Raw genomic sequence first — 15677 nt, forward strand, 5'->3', positions numbered from 1 at the left:
GACTTTACAGCTCGTGCACAAGACATGTGAAACGTCTTTTCTTCCTTTTCTTTGTATACGCTCCTACTGTATTTCCTGTCTCAGCGATATATGATAGAGACTGCTTAGATAACTATATTATATTATATTATATTATATTATATTATATTATATTATATTATATTATATTATTATAATAAATGTTTAATTTTTGTTTTATAAAATACCCTTTTAATTCAAATTGTTGTTCTTGCATAGTTGTGTATAGTGAACTGCTTAACCCTAACAGACAGTAGCTATAGTTTCATACTATAGAGCAACATTTCACAAATTAAGGGGGAAAAACCCAATAAGTTGGTTACACAAGTGCTGAGTACTACAGCGTTCATTCGGTTTTTCACGACTGCGGTCAAAAGCATACATGCAGATGCTGCTGGTTGAACAACTATAGATAACCCACACATTTCTTTTTCCTTGCATTTAAATAGCACTTCAAACTAATTGTGTGCAACACGGTCCATTTTCCACTTACCAAGACCTCCTCCATAGGATGACTGATGACTGTGGGGTCTTTAAGTCTGATTCCACATCTGGAGGACATTTTTAACCCTTATGACTAGTTTGTAAAATGAAAAAACTCCATGAAAGCATTAAATGGGTCAACACAACCCAAGCACAGATATCTTACATTTAATTCTATTTGTGTAATATCTGCTTGAAAGTAAAAACCGTATATGATCACACCATTGACAATATCGATGAATTTGGAAATTTGGCTCTTCGGTAAATTTCCCGTTACTGGAAGCGTCCAAAAGATGTGTTAAAAAAGACATTTTTTCAAGACCTAGAATGGACTCATGAAAAATACTAATATATCATGCTTGAAATAAATATTGAGATGTTTAATGGTGAAAGTGATTCTATTAAATTCTACTCTATTAAAATGTATTCAGTATACTGTACATCTATATTAATTTCTAGACTTTTGTTTTTAGTATGACATCCTTTTAGCCTTTTAAAATACGTCTCAGAGTGCAGGTATGAAACAGGAAATAGCAGCGTAGAGGAGTTTAGTATGAATTTCAAAGTCAGTCATACAGGTCAAAATATACAAGGGCATAAGTCATCACTTTAGGCAGGAAATATGATGCAAGCAAGGTATTTCTTTGCTGTTTGTTAGGTTGATATTCTAGTTTCATTTACAAGTATCCATCAGTGATGTCATCACTGTAATGGTGATGATTTGCTGGATATTTATACTCACGTAAACACCCGAATTAGACCATATGAAACGGAAAATGGAGACTTTAGGTCAATCTTGGAACGAGAGTATTTGCTTGAGTTAAGTGTCTTCAACACGGATGAAGCTCATTTGATCGTTATGAAATTATATAAATATAGTGTAAAAAAAGGTCTTAGCACTTTTTCATCAGTTCATATGATATATAAAGTCACAGTTACAAAATTTGTAGCCATGTTTGTTTGTTTTTTATATATCTGATGGCCAGAATGTCATAATTCTTGTCCATACTTTGTTGAAGTCATGAAATTTTACCTCATAACCTTGGTATATTAATCTTTGGCTGGACGTATATAATAAAGTAAAGACACATAGATATATTCGAGAAAGTAAACTTTTAGTTTTATTTCTTTTCCTTTTTTTCCATTTTACAATCAATTTTTACGAAGCATGAAAACTTATTTTTGAGAAGACGTAGTAAAAGAAGACGTGTGATTGGACACCGGTTGCTTGGTCGTCTTTTGTGTCTCCTTCTTGCCTTTGTTCTTTCCTTTCCTTTTTTTCTTTATGATCTTAATTCGCTTCCTACGACCACGCTGTGGTTTGGAAGGTTTTGCTCTGTGCTTCCTGGATGACATGCCCACTCGTGCAGGCACTTGAGGCCATCTACTGGTCAAAGGCAACATGGTTGTCTCAGTGTTTTCCTGTAAAGCACCTGATCCCAGTCCTGAACTGTGGTTTGGCACCTTTTCTGCTGCCTCATCAACTTTACGCATGGCTTTTTTTGTCCAGTGTAAGTCAGGGTTAGAGCAGAGGGATTTCCCATTATCAAGGATGAACCTGTGCACAAAAAAAAAAAAAAGTTAAATCCAAGATTGTTTACATAAGGAACTATCAACAACCACCACTTCCTGTAGAGATTTGAGCAGTTGCTCTATGCATGCTAAATGCTGGAATTGCTAAATAACTAGTAAGTAACTAAAAATTATTTGTTTCCTCTGTATCACAAATACCTTTGTATTGGCTTTAAGCTAGATGCCCTGGGTTGGCTCCCTGCCTAGGAACTGGACCTGGGCCATGGCAATAAGAGAGAACAGAATGCTGCCGCTGGACCACCAGGGGACACTACTACTATTACTACTAATACTACTACTACTATTATTACTAATTCTATTACTATTACTACAATACTACTACTGCTACTACTACTACTACTAATAATAATAAATGCTAATAAACAATTATGGCCACAAGCAGCGACCTGTGGTGTCCAAGCGTCCAATCCCCAGTCCCCTCATTACTACTACTACTACTACTACTATTACTACTACTACTACTACTACTACTACTACTACTACTACTACTAATATTAATAATAATAATAATAATAAGAAGAAGAAGAATATGGCCAAAACCAGTGACCTGTTTCCATAGAGCCCCTGGCCCTCTTACCAATAATGGTGCTATTACTACTACTATTACTTATAATAATAATAATAATAATAATAATAATAATAATAATAATAATAATAATAATAATAATAATAATAATGGGCTCAAGCAATGACATGTGGGGTCCAGGCACTCTTCTTGAATGGACATTGGTCCCCGTACAACTACAAATATTGTTACTACTACTACTACTACTACTACTACTACTACTACTACTAATAATAATAATAATAATATTATAGTCATAAACAGTGACCTGCAGGTTTCAAGCATCTTCTCAAGTGGGCTAATACAATCGTAATTAATAAAATAAATAACATAAAATAGAAATAGCAGCAAATAGAAGGCTGGGTTTTCCTGTATATGGGTTATTTTACTTAAATAAAGTGAATATGTGTATGCTTAAGAATACATGTATAATAATAATAATAATAATAATAATAATAATAATAATAATAATAATAATAATAATAATAATAACAACAACATATAGTGACCTGTGGAGTCCAAGCAACCTTTACAAACAATGCCCTTTTACTCCACTCTGTAGCAATAATGCAATATTTCCCATTTATTATTACTTTATACAAAGCTGGACATTTCAGTAAGCTGTTTTGGAGTCCAGCGGCATCCATCACTGGACATCAAACACACTTTCACACACTCAGTTACATTCATTCATTATCCGAACTTCTCGGGTCACGGGGAACCTGTGCCTATCTCAGGCGTCAGCGGGCATCAAGGCAGGATACACCCTGGAAGGAGTGCCAACCCATCGCAGGGCACACACACACTCTCATTCACTCACGCAATCTATGGACAATTTTCCAGAGATGCCAATCAACCTACCATGCATGTCTTTGGACCGGTGGAGGAAACCGAGTACCCAGAGGAAACCCCCGAGGCACGGGAAGAACATGCAAACTCCACACACACAAGGCGGAGGCGGGAATCGAACCCCCAAACCTGGAGGTGTGAGGTGAACGTGCTAACCACTAAGCCACCGTGCCCCCTCCACTCATTTACATTTAGGATTCATTTAGAATCACCAGTTCAACAAAAGGCATGCTATTGGGAGGTGAAAGAAACCCTGAGAACCTCCGGAGAACCCAGAGGAATCTCTCATGGACACAAGGAGAAGCTCAACACTGACATTAACCTGGAGCTGTGAGGTGGTATCGCTACCTGCCATACAACTGTAATAATTAGTAATACTAATAAATACATGCTAAAGCTGCAATTGTACACCTTTTAATAACTTATATAACAAGTCTAAATTTTACATGTATGTAAACATTGCCAAAAGACTTTGTTTGTACATATAAGATATAGGGTCACTTACACAATTGCTTCGACTGGACACATTCCACTATCCTGAGGCCAGTAGCTCACAATACTTGAAACACTGACTTTTTGAGGATTTATAGTGAGGCAACAATTTCTTGGAGCGCCATTTCCTGTGGATCAAAGATGATGGTTAAATATGACATCATAATAGGAATTTAACATGAATATTTTTCTTATTTGCTATAAAAATGAAGATAGCAAAGACCACACACAGATGCAAATGAAAAGAACAGCAAAGTTTTGCAGTTTCAACCTACCGAGGCTACATATAACAACTTGACCTTACAAATCTAGGCCACCACACAAAGTACATCAAAAGTGTGTACTGACACAAATAAAACTTACTCAAAGCAAAGACGCTGGTGAACACTGTGGAGGTGCAGAAGAAAAAGAGCGTAAGAGGCATTTTCGCCGTCTTCTGAGACTTACGACCCTGCAGCATTTAGTCTTATAATGGTGGGAGGTCCTATATATCTTTCCATCAAACTACATGAATTACATGATGAAAGGAAATTATGAGTCTGACAACACAACAGGAAGTGGACTCAAAGATGCAGTAGGTTCATACCCCTGTCCCATGAACATCCTTTCATCCTGACCCCAAAAACAGTCTCTGTAATTTAGTTCAAAATGTTTATCTAATGCTATAACTGAGAACCTTATAAAGATCTGGAATAATAATAGGAACATCAATTAAATGGTATTTTAATCCAATTTAATCAGCGTTATTTAAGTTCTAACACTTAATTGGGATTTAAACTGTTTTACAACTGGAAGGCGCAAAATATTGTTGTTAAGGTTAATTAAGAAAAAAAGCACCTTTATTTTTGGTTACATAACTATTCACCACAGGATTTGCATATCTGAATCTAGACTGTTTTTGCCCATGTTACTTTGCACAAGTTATAACAGATAGGATGGAAATCACTCGTGAACAGATATTCTTGAGCTTCTTCACAGCTTCCTAAGATTCTCAAAATGAGATTCTCGAAGTACTCTAGTACATTCACCAGTTTTGGTTTCAAAACACTCCAGTGGTTAGCAGGTTGTTGTCCTGTTCAAAGTTGAACCTCTGCCCAAGTCTCGATCTATTGTTGATTGTAATCGGTTTTCTAGGAATACCCAGTAAATCTCATACCCAACTTGTTCTGAATCAAGGACAGTTTCCCTGGCACTGACAGATTCTACCACCATCATGCTTCACTGTATGGATGATGTTCTTAGAGTGATGAGCAGTGTTGGGTATCTGCCAAGCAAAGCAATTTGTGAAATAGTCAAACAATTCAGACCATCAGTTCCTTCAGAGTAACCCTTGGGTCAATACCCATATCGGGTATGTGTGTGGCTTGCAGTCCTCTTACTGTCCTTTTGTGTAGATTCAAGGTTGTAAAACTAGGTTCTAGTTCTAGGTTGTAAAACAATAAAGGGGGAGAAAATATATGTAAAACATATATAAAGCATTCAATTCTTTATAAACTATTTATAGTCCTACCATCCAATGCCACCAAAAAGAGGAAGAATTCCCTTTTGAGTCTTATTCCTCACAAGGTTTCTGCTTCGTGTGATCTCAGGGAGTTTTTATTGCAACTATACAGTACATCTAGATTACTGTATACCCGTTTTGAAGCTGCATTGGTTAAGAAAGGTACAAATCATAACTTGACGAGACTTTAAAATACTATGTATTATCAAATAAGCAGTGGTACTTAAGAACAGTATCAACTAGCTGTATAGGTGAGTAAACAAGATTTCTCTGTACTTGATGGTGATCCTGGAATATTCCATGGATTTGTCTATAGTATGTCCCAAAACTTGGGAACTTGTAGAACAGTATACAGTTACCCATGGTTATTCAGTTTGGAAATAAATTACGACTTCCCCTAACTATTCTTACTGTTCATTGTTGATTTTATATGTTGAAATAAAAGATTCTGTCTAGGGATAGTATCTCCAAATCCTTGTCAAGGAGCTCCCTCATCTCTTGTGGATGGTCTGTAATCACATCCTATTGTTTTAGAAGGATGATCTGGAAGCACTTAGTCACAAATTCCTCAGGAAATGCATAGATAGTACATTATAGAACATTTCTGAGGCGTACTAGGATTAGCCGTTGGATGTCACTGAGGATGAAGTCTGTCCAAAGATTAAATATCAAGATTTTGGCCAGTTTCTGACGTGATATAACCTTGCATCAAAATTCGATACCTTCCATGACACATTTTGAAAAATCATTTGGTGGGGAGGTTTAATCAAACTTGTCTTTTAAGCCTATTTCCAGCCTCCCTTATATGCTTCATCTTGGCCTATATTTAGTACCATCACTCTGGTCCTCTAATTTTCTCCACTTGTTGATGATGGACCCATGGTTCTTTCTGATTTCTCTCTCCTGATTGATACATTTTGAATGTGATTGGTTCATTGGTAAAGATTGGTACATACATGATCAAACAAGCTTATGGATGTTTTTTTTCACCCTTAATATCACATTAAAGGAAAAAAAAAAAAACGATCTGAAACACCTTGGTTACCTTCTACATTACAAGCCAATAAGTGTAACAAGGGTGTGTTACCTTTTTCTAGCCATGGCAATTGTCATTTTCTTATTTATAAATAATTAAGATCAATCACCTTTTGCACACACTAAAAGTTTTTTCCCACCCAGAGTAGCACTGCTAAGCGGAATATACCGGTCTGGTCTCTGTAACCACATGAGAGAAAATAGGACACTTACCTCTTACTGGAGTAGGTGACAGCACTGGGGAAAAGGGTTGTGTAATCGACTAACTATTTTTTTTTTAACCACAAGGGTCTTTTTGTTTCTTGTTTACCCTTTAAAGCTAATGACTGCTAAGCGGATATTAGCTATTTTATTATACTTCACGAAAAGTCTTAAACAGATAGATACATAAAGCAATTAGATGTTTATAAATGTTTCTATTTTTATGTTTACTTGGTTTCTGAGGGCTACATGTTCCTAATATATCCATTGTCTCCACTTTTAAAATAGAAAAGAGGACGAAGTTACTTTCTTGTTCCTGTGTAAAATTCCAAGCATTTTAGATATTAATTTTTACAAGAAATTAAGGAAATGAAATTAATATTTATAACTGTGAGATCGTAATGAATAGACAGATCAAGAACTTTCCATAGCATCTGAAAATAGATTTAATTTTTTTTTGGAAATGTAGAAATTGTATTTTTGGTCAATTCTGGTGTCAAGAACATGTGTTAATTTTAGTTTGATTATTTAGTTTTTTTCTCATGACAGCATTAAGCTATTTTAGACACGTAAACTATTCACCGTATCAAATCCTGAAGAATTACATTATATTATAATACTATTATAATAACATTATATTACAAAAATCTACCAGTAATATTTATAGGTTTGATGACTTCGGATAGAATTTGAATGTTACTCAGACAGCTTCCTGTTCAGAAATTGAAAAATCAAACTTTATTGTCAGTTGATAAATTACCAAGATTGGAAAAGATGAAAATTTGACATAGTATATATCCTTCACAAAGAATACAAAAGAATGAAGAATACAAAGTCGCCACTTAATGCTACTTAACGCTACTCAAAATTGATAATCAAATGTTTGAACACAGTGATGTTCAGTACAAGTGAGACTTTGATTAAATATAAGATAACGTTTTGTTATTATTATTGGGGGTTGTGATATTCCCTTGTAGGGTGCCTTTGTTGTTCAAAAAGGCCATGGTTTTAACTGCCCAAAGTGTAGACGGGTCCAAGCAGATTGTGAGGTCATTGTTTGTGACAAATCTAAAAAGAAAAAGAAAACAACTGTCGTTGGTGGAAATGAAGCACAAAATTATCCAGTCGCTTTAATTACAAAGAAAGTTGTAAAGATTAGTGTCTGTGTGTTAAAAAAATAAATATATTGTCTTACCTCACAGCCTTCACTGGACATAAGGGTTTGTCTTGTAGGCTGTAGCCTTTGAGCAACTCTTTCCGTACTTTGATGTCACAGAGTTTTAAACAGCAAGACACTGGAAATGCTTCAGAACCTACAGGAAAAAATAAACATGTAAACACAAATATTGGCATTTTTAAAAAATTAATTTATTTGCAAAACAAGCAAAGCTATAAACATCATAAAGATGCATTAAATTGGGATCATGATCGTTACCTTGTTTTGGAGGCACAGTGAGCAAAAGTAGCAGAAGCAAGGCAGCTGATACCATCTTCATCTTGCCAGCTGAGGGTATCTTCACTGGTATGAACGTCTCGTGACAAGCTACCAGTTTATATTCACAGGAACAAATAAGATGATCTACAGCATCTACAGCACCACCGTCACAATTTTGATCGATATCATCTTATACTTAATTTGTGGGCATAAAATCACCCAGCGATCATATCAGCATCTTCATGATATGTTTGGTTTCCTGGTTTTCTAGGTCATGGTGCAATGTTCTCTTTTCCTAACCACAAAGATGGAGGCCATTCTATTGGCAGTTGTGTATAGAAGACTCATAGTGAGAAGTCTACGGTTTTCTACAAATAGATCCTTTTCCAGACTTTGGCACGAAAGTTAAAGTTAAATTGTTCTTCATGGTGCTCCTGGATTGTATAGTAATTACTGCATAACAAGTCATTCACAGGCACGTATAAGAAGGATACAAAACATGAACCTGGTGACGTTGTCCATGGTATGGTTGTTAGTATCAGACTAGATTCAGAAACTGCTGACACTACAGTCTTTTAAAGGTTACACAGAATGCTGTGCAAAACAAAACACCCATCAAGCATCAGTTCTGGGGGGTGATGGTGAGCTGAAAACAATCTCCACATAAACCTCCTGTTTATGGCTACCTAAACGAAAATCTTTCCACAAATATCCAAAAAATAGTGAACATTTCATCATCAAGGAATTGATTGATTTCTCAACTAGGTCACAACCCTTTGCCCCTACTTTCCCCTCACTCAACCACAGAAGTCAGACCCTTCATTGAGAATCATGCTGGGTAAAATAATACCACTTCTTGGTGGTTAAGGGGAAAGTACACAACCATGTGCATGTCTGTGTTTGTGGGTTGGTCTTGTTTGTTAAGACTATTACAACCAATTAAATTAACGTTAATGTACTGATTTTACCAATGAACATCTGAATGATTCAGTGGAGAACTGGGTAAAAGTGTTGTGGTCAGATGAGACCAAAATCGAGCTCTTTGGCATCAACTCAACTCACCATGTTGCCTATAACCCCAAGAACACCATCAAGACCATCAAACATGGAGGTGGAAACATAATGATTTTGGGGTATTTTTCTGCTAAGAGGGCAGGACAACTTCACTATCATGAAATCTTGCGTGATAACCTACTTCCCTCAGCGAGGGCATTAAAAATGGGTTGTGAATGAGTAGTCCAGCATGACAATGGCCCTAAACTCATAGCCAAGGCAACAAAGGAGTTGCTCAAGAAGAAGCACATTACGGTCCTGGAATGGCCTAGCCTAGTCTTTAGACCTTAATTTCATAGAAAATCTGTGGGGGGAGCTAAAGGTGCATGGAGTTTCCAAATGTCAGCCTCGAAACCTTAAAGACTTGAAGAGGATCTGCAAAGAGGAAGTTGACAAAATCCCTCCTGTCATGTATGCAAACCTGGTGGCCAACTTCAATAAACGTCTGACCAAATATCAAATACTGTGGTCACTCGTTAAAATGCAAATCAATTTATAACTTTTTTGAAATGCATTTTTCTGGATTTTTTGTTGTTATTCTGTCTCTCACTGTTAAAATAAACCTACCATTAAAATTATAGACTGATCATTTTTTTTGTCAGTGGGCAAACTACAGTACACAATACAACACTACAGCACAAATGTAACCTAATTACACATACATAACATTACAAACTTAGCCTTATCACACTACACTAAACTGCACTACAATTTTAACCTACTTACTGTACACTTACAGTACACAACACTACACACACTACAATTAGCCTATTCAAATTACAGTACACGGGGGCATGGTGGCTTAGTGGTTGGCATGTTCGCCTCACACCTCCAGGGTTGGGGGTTCGATTCCCGCCTCCGCCTCGTGTGTGTGGAGTTTGCATGTTCTCCCCGTACCTCAGGGTTTTCCTCCGGGTACTCCGGTTTCCTCCCCCAGTCCAAAGACATGCATGGTGGTGCGTGAGTGAATGAGAGTGTGTGTGTGTGCCCTGCGATGGGTTCGCACTCCGTCCAGGGTGTATCCTTCCTTGATGCCTGCTGACACCTAAGATAGGCACAGGCTCCCTGTGACCCGAGAACTCAGATAAGCGGTAGAAAATGAATGAATGAATGAATGAATGAATGAATGAATGAAATTACAGTACACAACACTACACTTTGACCTTATTGCATTTACACTAAATTACAATGTTAGCCTTATTACACTAACACCACACAACACTACAATTTTAACCTACTTACACCTACGGTACACAACACTACACTACACTGTTAACATAATTACAATTACACTACACAACACTACAGTACACTACACCTTTTAGCATTATTAGACTGACACTACACAACAATACAGCACAAGTGTAACCTAATTACACTTGTTTCTTTACAATTGTAGCTTATTGCACTACACTACACAACACTTCATTACACTACCCTACAACTTAATTGTAATTACAACTAATTACACTTACACTACATTACACAATACTACAGATTTGAGCATTAACAGTACAACACAAGTGTAACCTAGTTTCACTTACACTACATTATATACACTACACTACAATTTTAGCCTGATTACATTTGCACTACACTACACACTATACTTTTAGCCGTATTACACTACAGTACACTACAATTTAAGCCTCGTTACACTTACAGTATACTACCCTAAATCACAACTTTAACCTAATTACACTTAGGGCTGGGGGCAGTCGTGGCCTAATGGTTAGAGAGTCGGTTGTTGAATGGTTGGGGGTTCCAGTCTCGGGCCGGCCACGACTGAGGTGCCCTTGAGCAAGGCACCGAAATCCCCCCAACTGCTCCCTGGGCGCCGCAGCATAAATGGCTGCCCACTGTTCCGGGTGTGTGTTCACGGTGTGTGTTCATTGCTGTCTGTGTGCACTTTAAATTAGTTAAATGCAGAGAACGAATTCTGAGTATGGGTCACCGTACTTAGCCGTACAGTATGTCACATCACTGTTTACACTATACACCGCAATTTTCGAACTTATTACACTTACACTACACTACACTACACTATCATTCTAACCTAATTACACTTACACTACACTACCCTACATCACAATTGTAACCTAATTACACTTTTGCTATGCTACCCTAGCGCACACTTTTAGCCTAATTCCAATTACAGTACACTATACAGACTACACTACATATTTAACCTTATTACACTACACTGCACTACAGCTTTAGCCTTATTACACATCACAACACTACATAAAACAACACTAAACTTTGCTACCTGGCAATTTGTGCCTTAATGCACTTATGCTACACAACACAACACAATTTTACACTACAAAGTACTTCACTTCATTACCCCGCACCACAAAAGTTAGCCTTATTATGCAACACTTACTCTACACTACATTAAATTACACTACACACTACAATAGTTGCCTTATCACATTGTCACACTGTTACTGTAAATGTGGAAAAGGAAGCATGTAGGCTTGAGAAATGTCTTTCGCTCTGTGGTTTCACTGTACTCAAAGCTAGTGGTTGGATGAAGTTTTCGGATCGACCACAGTTCCATAGGTTTTCACAAAACCACTTTAAATCAAAACCTAACCATCGATTCGGTGGAGTGTGAAGTCAGGAATTAAACACAAAGTGGTGCGCTGCTATGGGAAACTTATCAACAAACGGTAGATTTTTTGGTAGCTGCTCCCAGACTGTGGAATGCGGTGCCTGTTAGTATTAGATTCTACTATTAGATTACTACTATATACCTTTTTGAATTAGCATATGATCCAGGATGAAATATATTGTACTATATTGTGTGTTTGTGTTTTTCTATGTTTTTTATGTATTTTATTTTTTTTTGGCATTGATGTAAAAGCAAAGTCAACTGGTGTTGTGTGTAGTGCTATAGAAATAAATTGACATTGACAAATGTGAGAAACCCTAATATTGATCATTTTATCTTACATTTAGGTTATAGAAATTTGAGTTTTATTTGCTAATCACAATTATATACACTATTAGCAGACATACATATATTTAAAACGTTATTTAAAAAAATATATATATAAGGTTAAACCAGAAGCATATTGTGGTCACTGTATGCTGTCAAGCCTGAATGTTAAAAAGAAATTCATGTTTTACATGTTTACTAATTATCCATTCATAGCTATGTTTAATCTTGTGGATCTTCCTTGAAACAAGTAGAGTACATGTACAGTATAAAAATTGCTCTTGTTTAATTTACCAGACTCTTGTATTTTTCTCTGGTAAAATGGAAAACAATTGAAACCATACAGCTTAACCCTTGTATGATGTTCAGGTCTTTGGGACCCATATTCATAAACATCAATAGTTTTGAAAAATGTGTGTCATGACGCGGGGTAAGGAAGCGGACCTAAACGCAGGATAGCAAAACAAACAGGCTTTTAAAACAAAGGGAACACGATACAGGACATGGACTGAAGACAGGACAGGACAACAGTAGATTCCGCGATGCACAAGGCAACGCAGCACAGTAAATAGACACGGTGATCACAATAGGAAACAGGTGTGTAGACAGGGAGGAGCAGACGAAGGTGGGGCAGACATGTGACGAAGAACGTAAACAGATGCACGTGGCCAAAGTCCGGGCTGAGTCATGACAATTCCATTTTATTAAAAAACAACAAAAAAGAATAGCACTTTAATGTGATGTAATAAAGGTAAAGGGCAAATATTAACCAACTATGCTGTTTATATTGCTTGTAATCGGGATGAAGTAAACATCTGTAGAGTATTTTAACATCAAATTTTTGAATGGGTTGAATGAAAAACCCAAAAATGCAGCGGGTCCACCAGACCCACGAACACTGGCTGAGTAACAAATATACGAACACCATACAAGGGTTAAAACATGAAGACGTTTCTGGGGGGTCGGGGGGTGGGCGATACTTCCTGATACAAAACGCTGACACTGGAGACTCCTTCTGCAAATGTCAACGTATCAACAATGTTAATTTATTTAAGCTCGTTTTATATATGTTTTCAGTTCTAAATTGTTCTTGCAAATTTGATATTTTAGTATTATAATCAGCTGTTTTCAGGAAAATAATATAAATTTGAAATATTTTCACAACGACAACTGAAAACTGACGATTCCCACGGTTCATAATGAAGTGCAACATCTAAAAAGTAAAGTTCCATAACTCCCACTGACCGCATAATACAACCTTACTCATGTAGTGCTTTAATCTAAATATATACCTGATACACACCACACAAAATGTGCTAAACGTGACACAGGCCGCGTGGGTTCACCAAAATCAATCGCTCCGAGCTTAAAGCGAGAGGGGAACAGAAAGTGGAAGCTTTCGCCCCAACCACACTTCTTCCTGTGACTTTTATGCCTCCGAAGTCCAAGCTTTTTATTTTTTTTTCAGATTTACAGCGAACAATAAAACATAGATTATTTTGACAGCAAATAATGTACAACAGATGCAATTCCTTTGAGTCAAATACTGTATGTCAATCTGTCGTTAAAGATCATCACAAATGTCCTTGTGAACGTTATGCACCATTATATGATTTCCAGCGCCCTCTAGCTCAAGATCACATGAAGCTCTTGTCACTGTTTGAAGTTCAAAGAGAAGCATAATTGTTCGGCGTTAAGCAAGGCAACTGTGCATGATTATGAAACGCTTGAGGTCTGGTTTCTCTAGAAACTATGTAACAAGGTTTTTAATTTTAACACAAATCTACACCCTGTGAGAATTTAGTATTTATACGATTGTATTAATCACAGTATTTTTTTTTTTTTTTTTTTAACCCTAGCTGAAATGACACTTGTTGTGGCAACCAGTTGCTACCAACATTTTTTTTTTCACAGAACATTCTAGCTTCTCTGTTTGATGGTAATTCTTAAAATAGCAGCTGATCACACTGAATTCCCTTCCTTTTTTAATGAATAAACTCATGACTTAAATGGAGTCATGCCATATTCATTGTTTAGCCTGTTAAATGTTAACCATACATAGAAATACCCAATAATTCCATTTCCAACAGATTCTAGACAATAATGTGGAAATGTAATGTAGCTGAAATGTAGACAAAGGTTTTAGTTGGATAGGTGTACCCAATCGTGTATCTTAAATGTTCTCAATGTGCATTCGAGGTATGTTTCAGTCCCACACAAACACATAACAAATGGAGTGATGAAGTGAATGTAGGGGCTGAGAGAGATTCAGGTCATACAGTATGTCTCATTTTATTAAACACAAGGTGTACATACTGTAATTGTAGAAGAAGTAATATATATGATCTAATATATCCTCTATATTTTTTACCAAAATAATTTGTTCCCTTTCCTGATCAGGACCTGTCATGGCAAAAGGCTTAAATGCCTCTCAGATGTGTCACCAGAAATACACACAAAAAGCAATGGCAAAAATATACAGCTTTTTGAGTGACCTACATTTTTTCAGCTGAGCATTAAGGGCCTCACTAAAGGGCCCAATGGTGCCAGCTTGCTGGACCGGGGATTCAAACTCACAACATTCTGATCAGTAGTCTAACACCGGAACCACTAATCTACCATGTCTCAACTGTCAATTCTATCCAGATTACAGATACTGGGATCCAACCCTGGAGGGTCGGGGGTTGAGTTTTGGGACAAGTACATGGTAACTGGGCTACCTAAGTAAGTAATTTGATTCAATGACTTTGATTCAATGACTTCAATGTCCAAGGCCATAGTTCTTGGAATGCTCCATTGATCTAAAGGGGTATTGGATTTAGCTTATTTTGGATGAAGACCCTGGGGAAGATCCATGACCTGATGGAATATGAGGCAACATTGTATAAATACAGTATATAAAAATATGAAGTGTGAGATTCACTTTGGACATCATATTAGTCAGACTGCAGAGTCAGGATTCCAGTGTGATTTGCTTTGTCATACCATCAATGGAATTTCTAAGAATTTGTCAACAGCATGTGACAAGAAATCACCAACTCAGTGATCAGTAAAGTTCTACTTATCACGAGATCCGATAACCATACTCTGTAATCCAGCAATCTAACCAGACATTGGTAGTTTGTCAAGATGTGGAGTGACATACACACACCTACACACACAGCACATTAGACTAAATTCTGTCTCAGATTTAAAAACTCTCTTGTTCTCTGTCACTGTACTACAGGTATTTGTGAACAGAAATCCTAGGACAATTGTGCAAATACAGGGCCATGAGATACCAGGAGCTTTGTTGTCTGATGCAACCTTATGGAAATATTTTGGCCACATAAGAAACTGCAGTTATCAATATAAATGTGATCATATGCTAGCTATAAGGATATAAGCTTCTGTACTTCAGTTTCTCCCTTAGTCCAAAGTCATGTAGGCTGATTAGTACAGTACCTAAAAAAATTGCCAGTGTGTAAATAAGTGTATAAGTGTGATTGTTCCCTGTGATGCATTGGTA

At 36.8% G+C, this 15677-nt stretch overlaps 1 protein-coding gene across 1 annotated transcript; it reads right to left on the reverse strand.

The window, feature by feature from the left end:
- Positions 1 to 7452: 7452 nt before the first annotated feature.
- On the reverse strand, positions 7453 to 10014 carry LOC113644107 (C-C motif chemokine 8-like). The gene is made up of 3 exons (XM_027148664.2): positions 8173 to 10014; positions 7933 to 8050; positions 7453 to 7805 (listed from the first exon to the last, which is right to left on the reverse strand). Exons 1-3 carry the CDS (start codon positions 8231 to 8233, stop codon positions 7658 to 7660), a joined length of 327 nt encoding a protein of 108 aa, XP_027004465.1. The 5' UTR covers positions 8234 to 10014; the 3' UTR covers positions 7453 to 7657.
- Positions 10015 to 15677: the final 5663 nt, after the last annotated feature.

Source organism: Tachysurus fulvidraco, chromosome 1, assembly GCF_022655615.1.
Source record: "Tachysurus fulvidraco isolate hzauxx_2018 chromosome 1, HZAU_PFXX_2.0, whole genome shotgun sequence".
In the NCBI taxonomy this organism is placed as follows: Eukaryota; Metazoa; Chordata; class Actinopteri; order Siluriformes; family Bagridae; genus Tachysurus; species Tachysurus fulvidraco.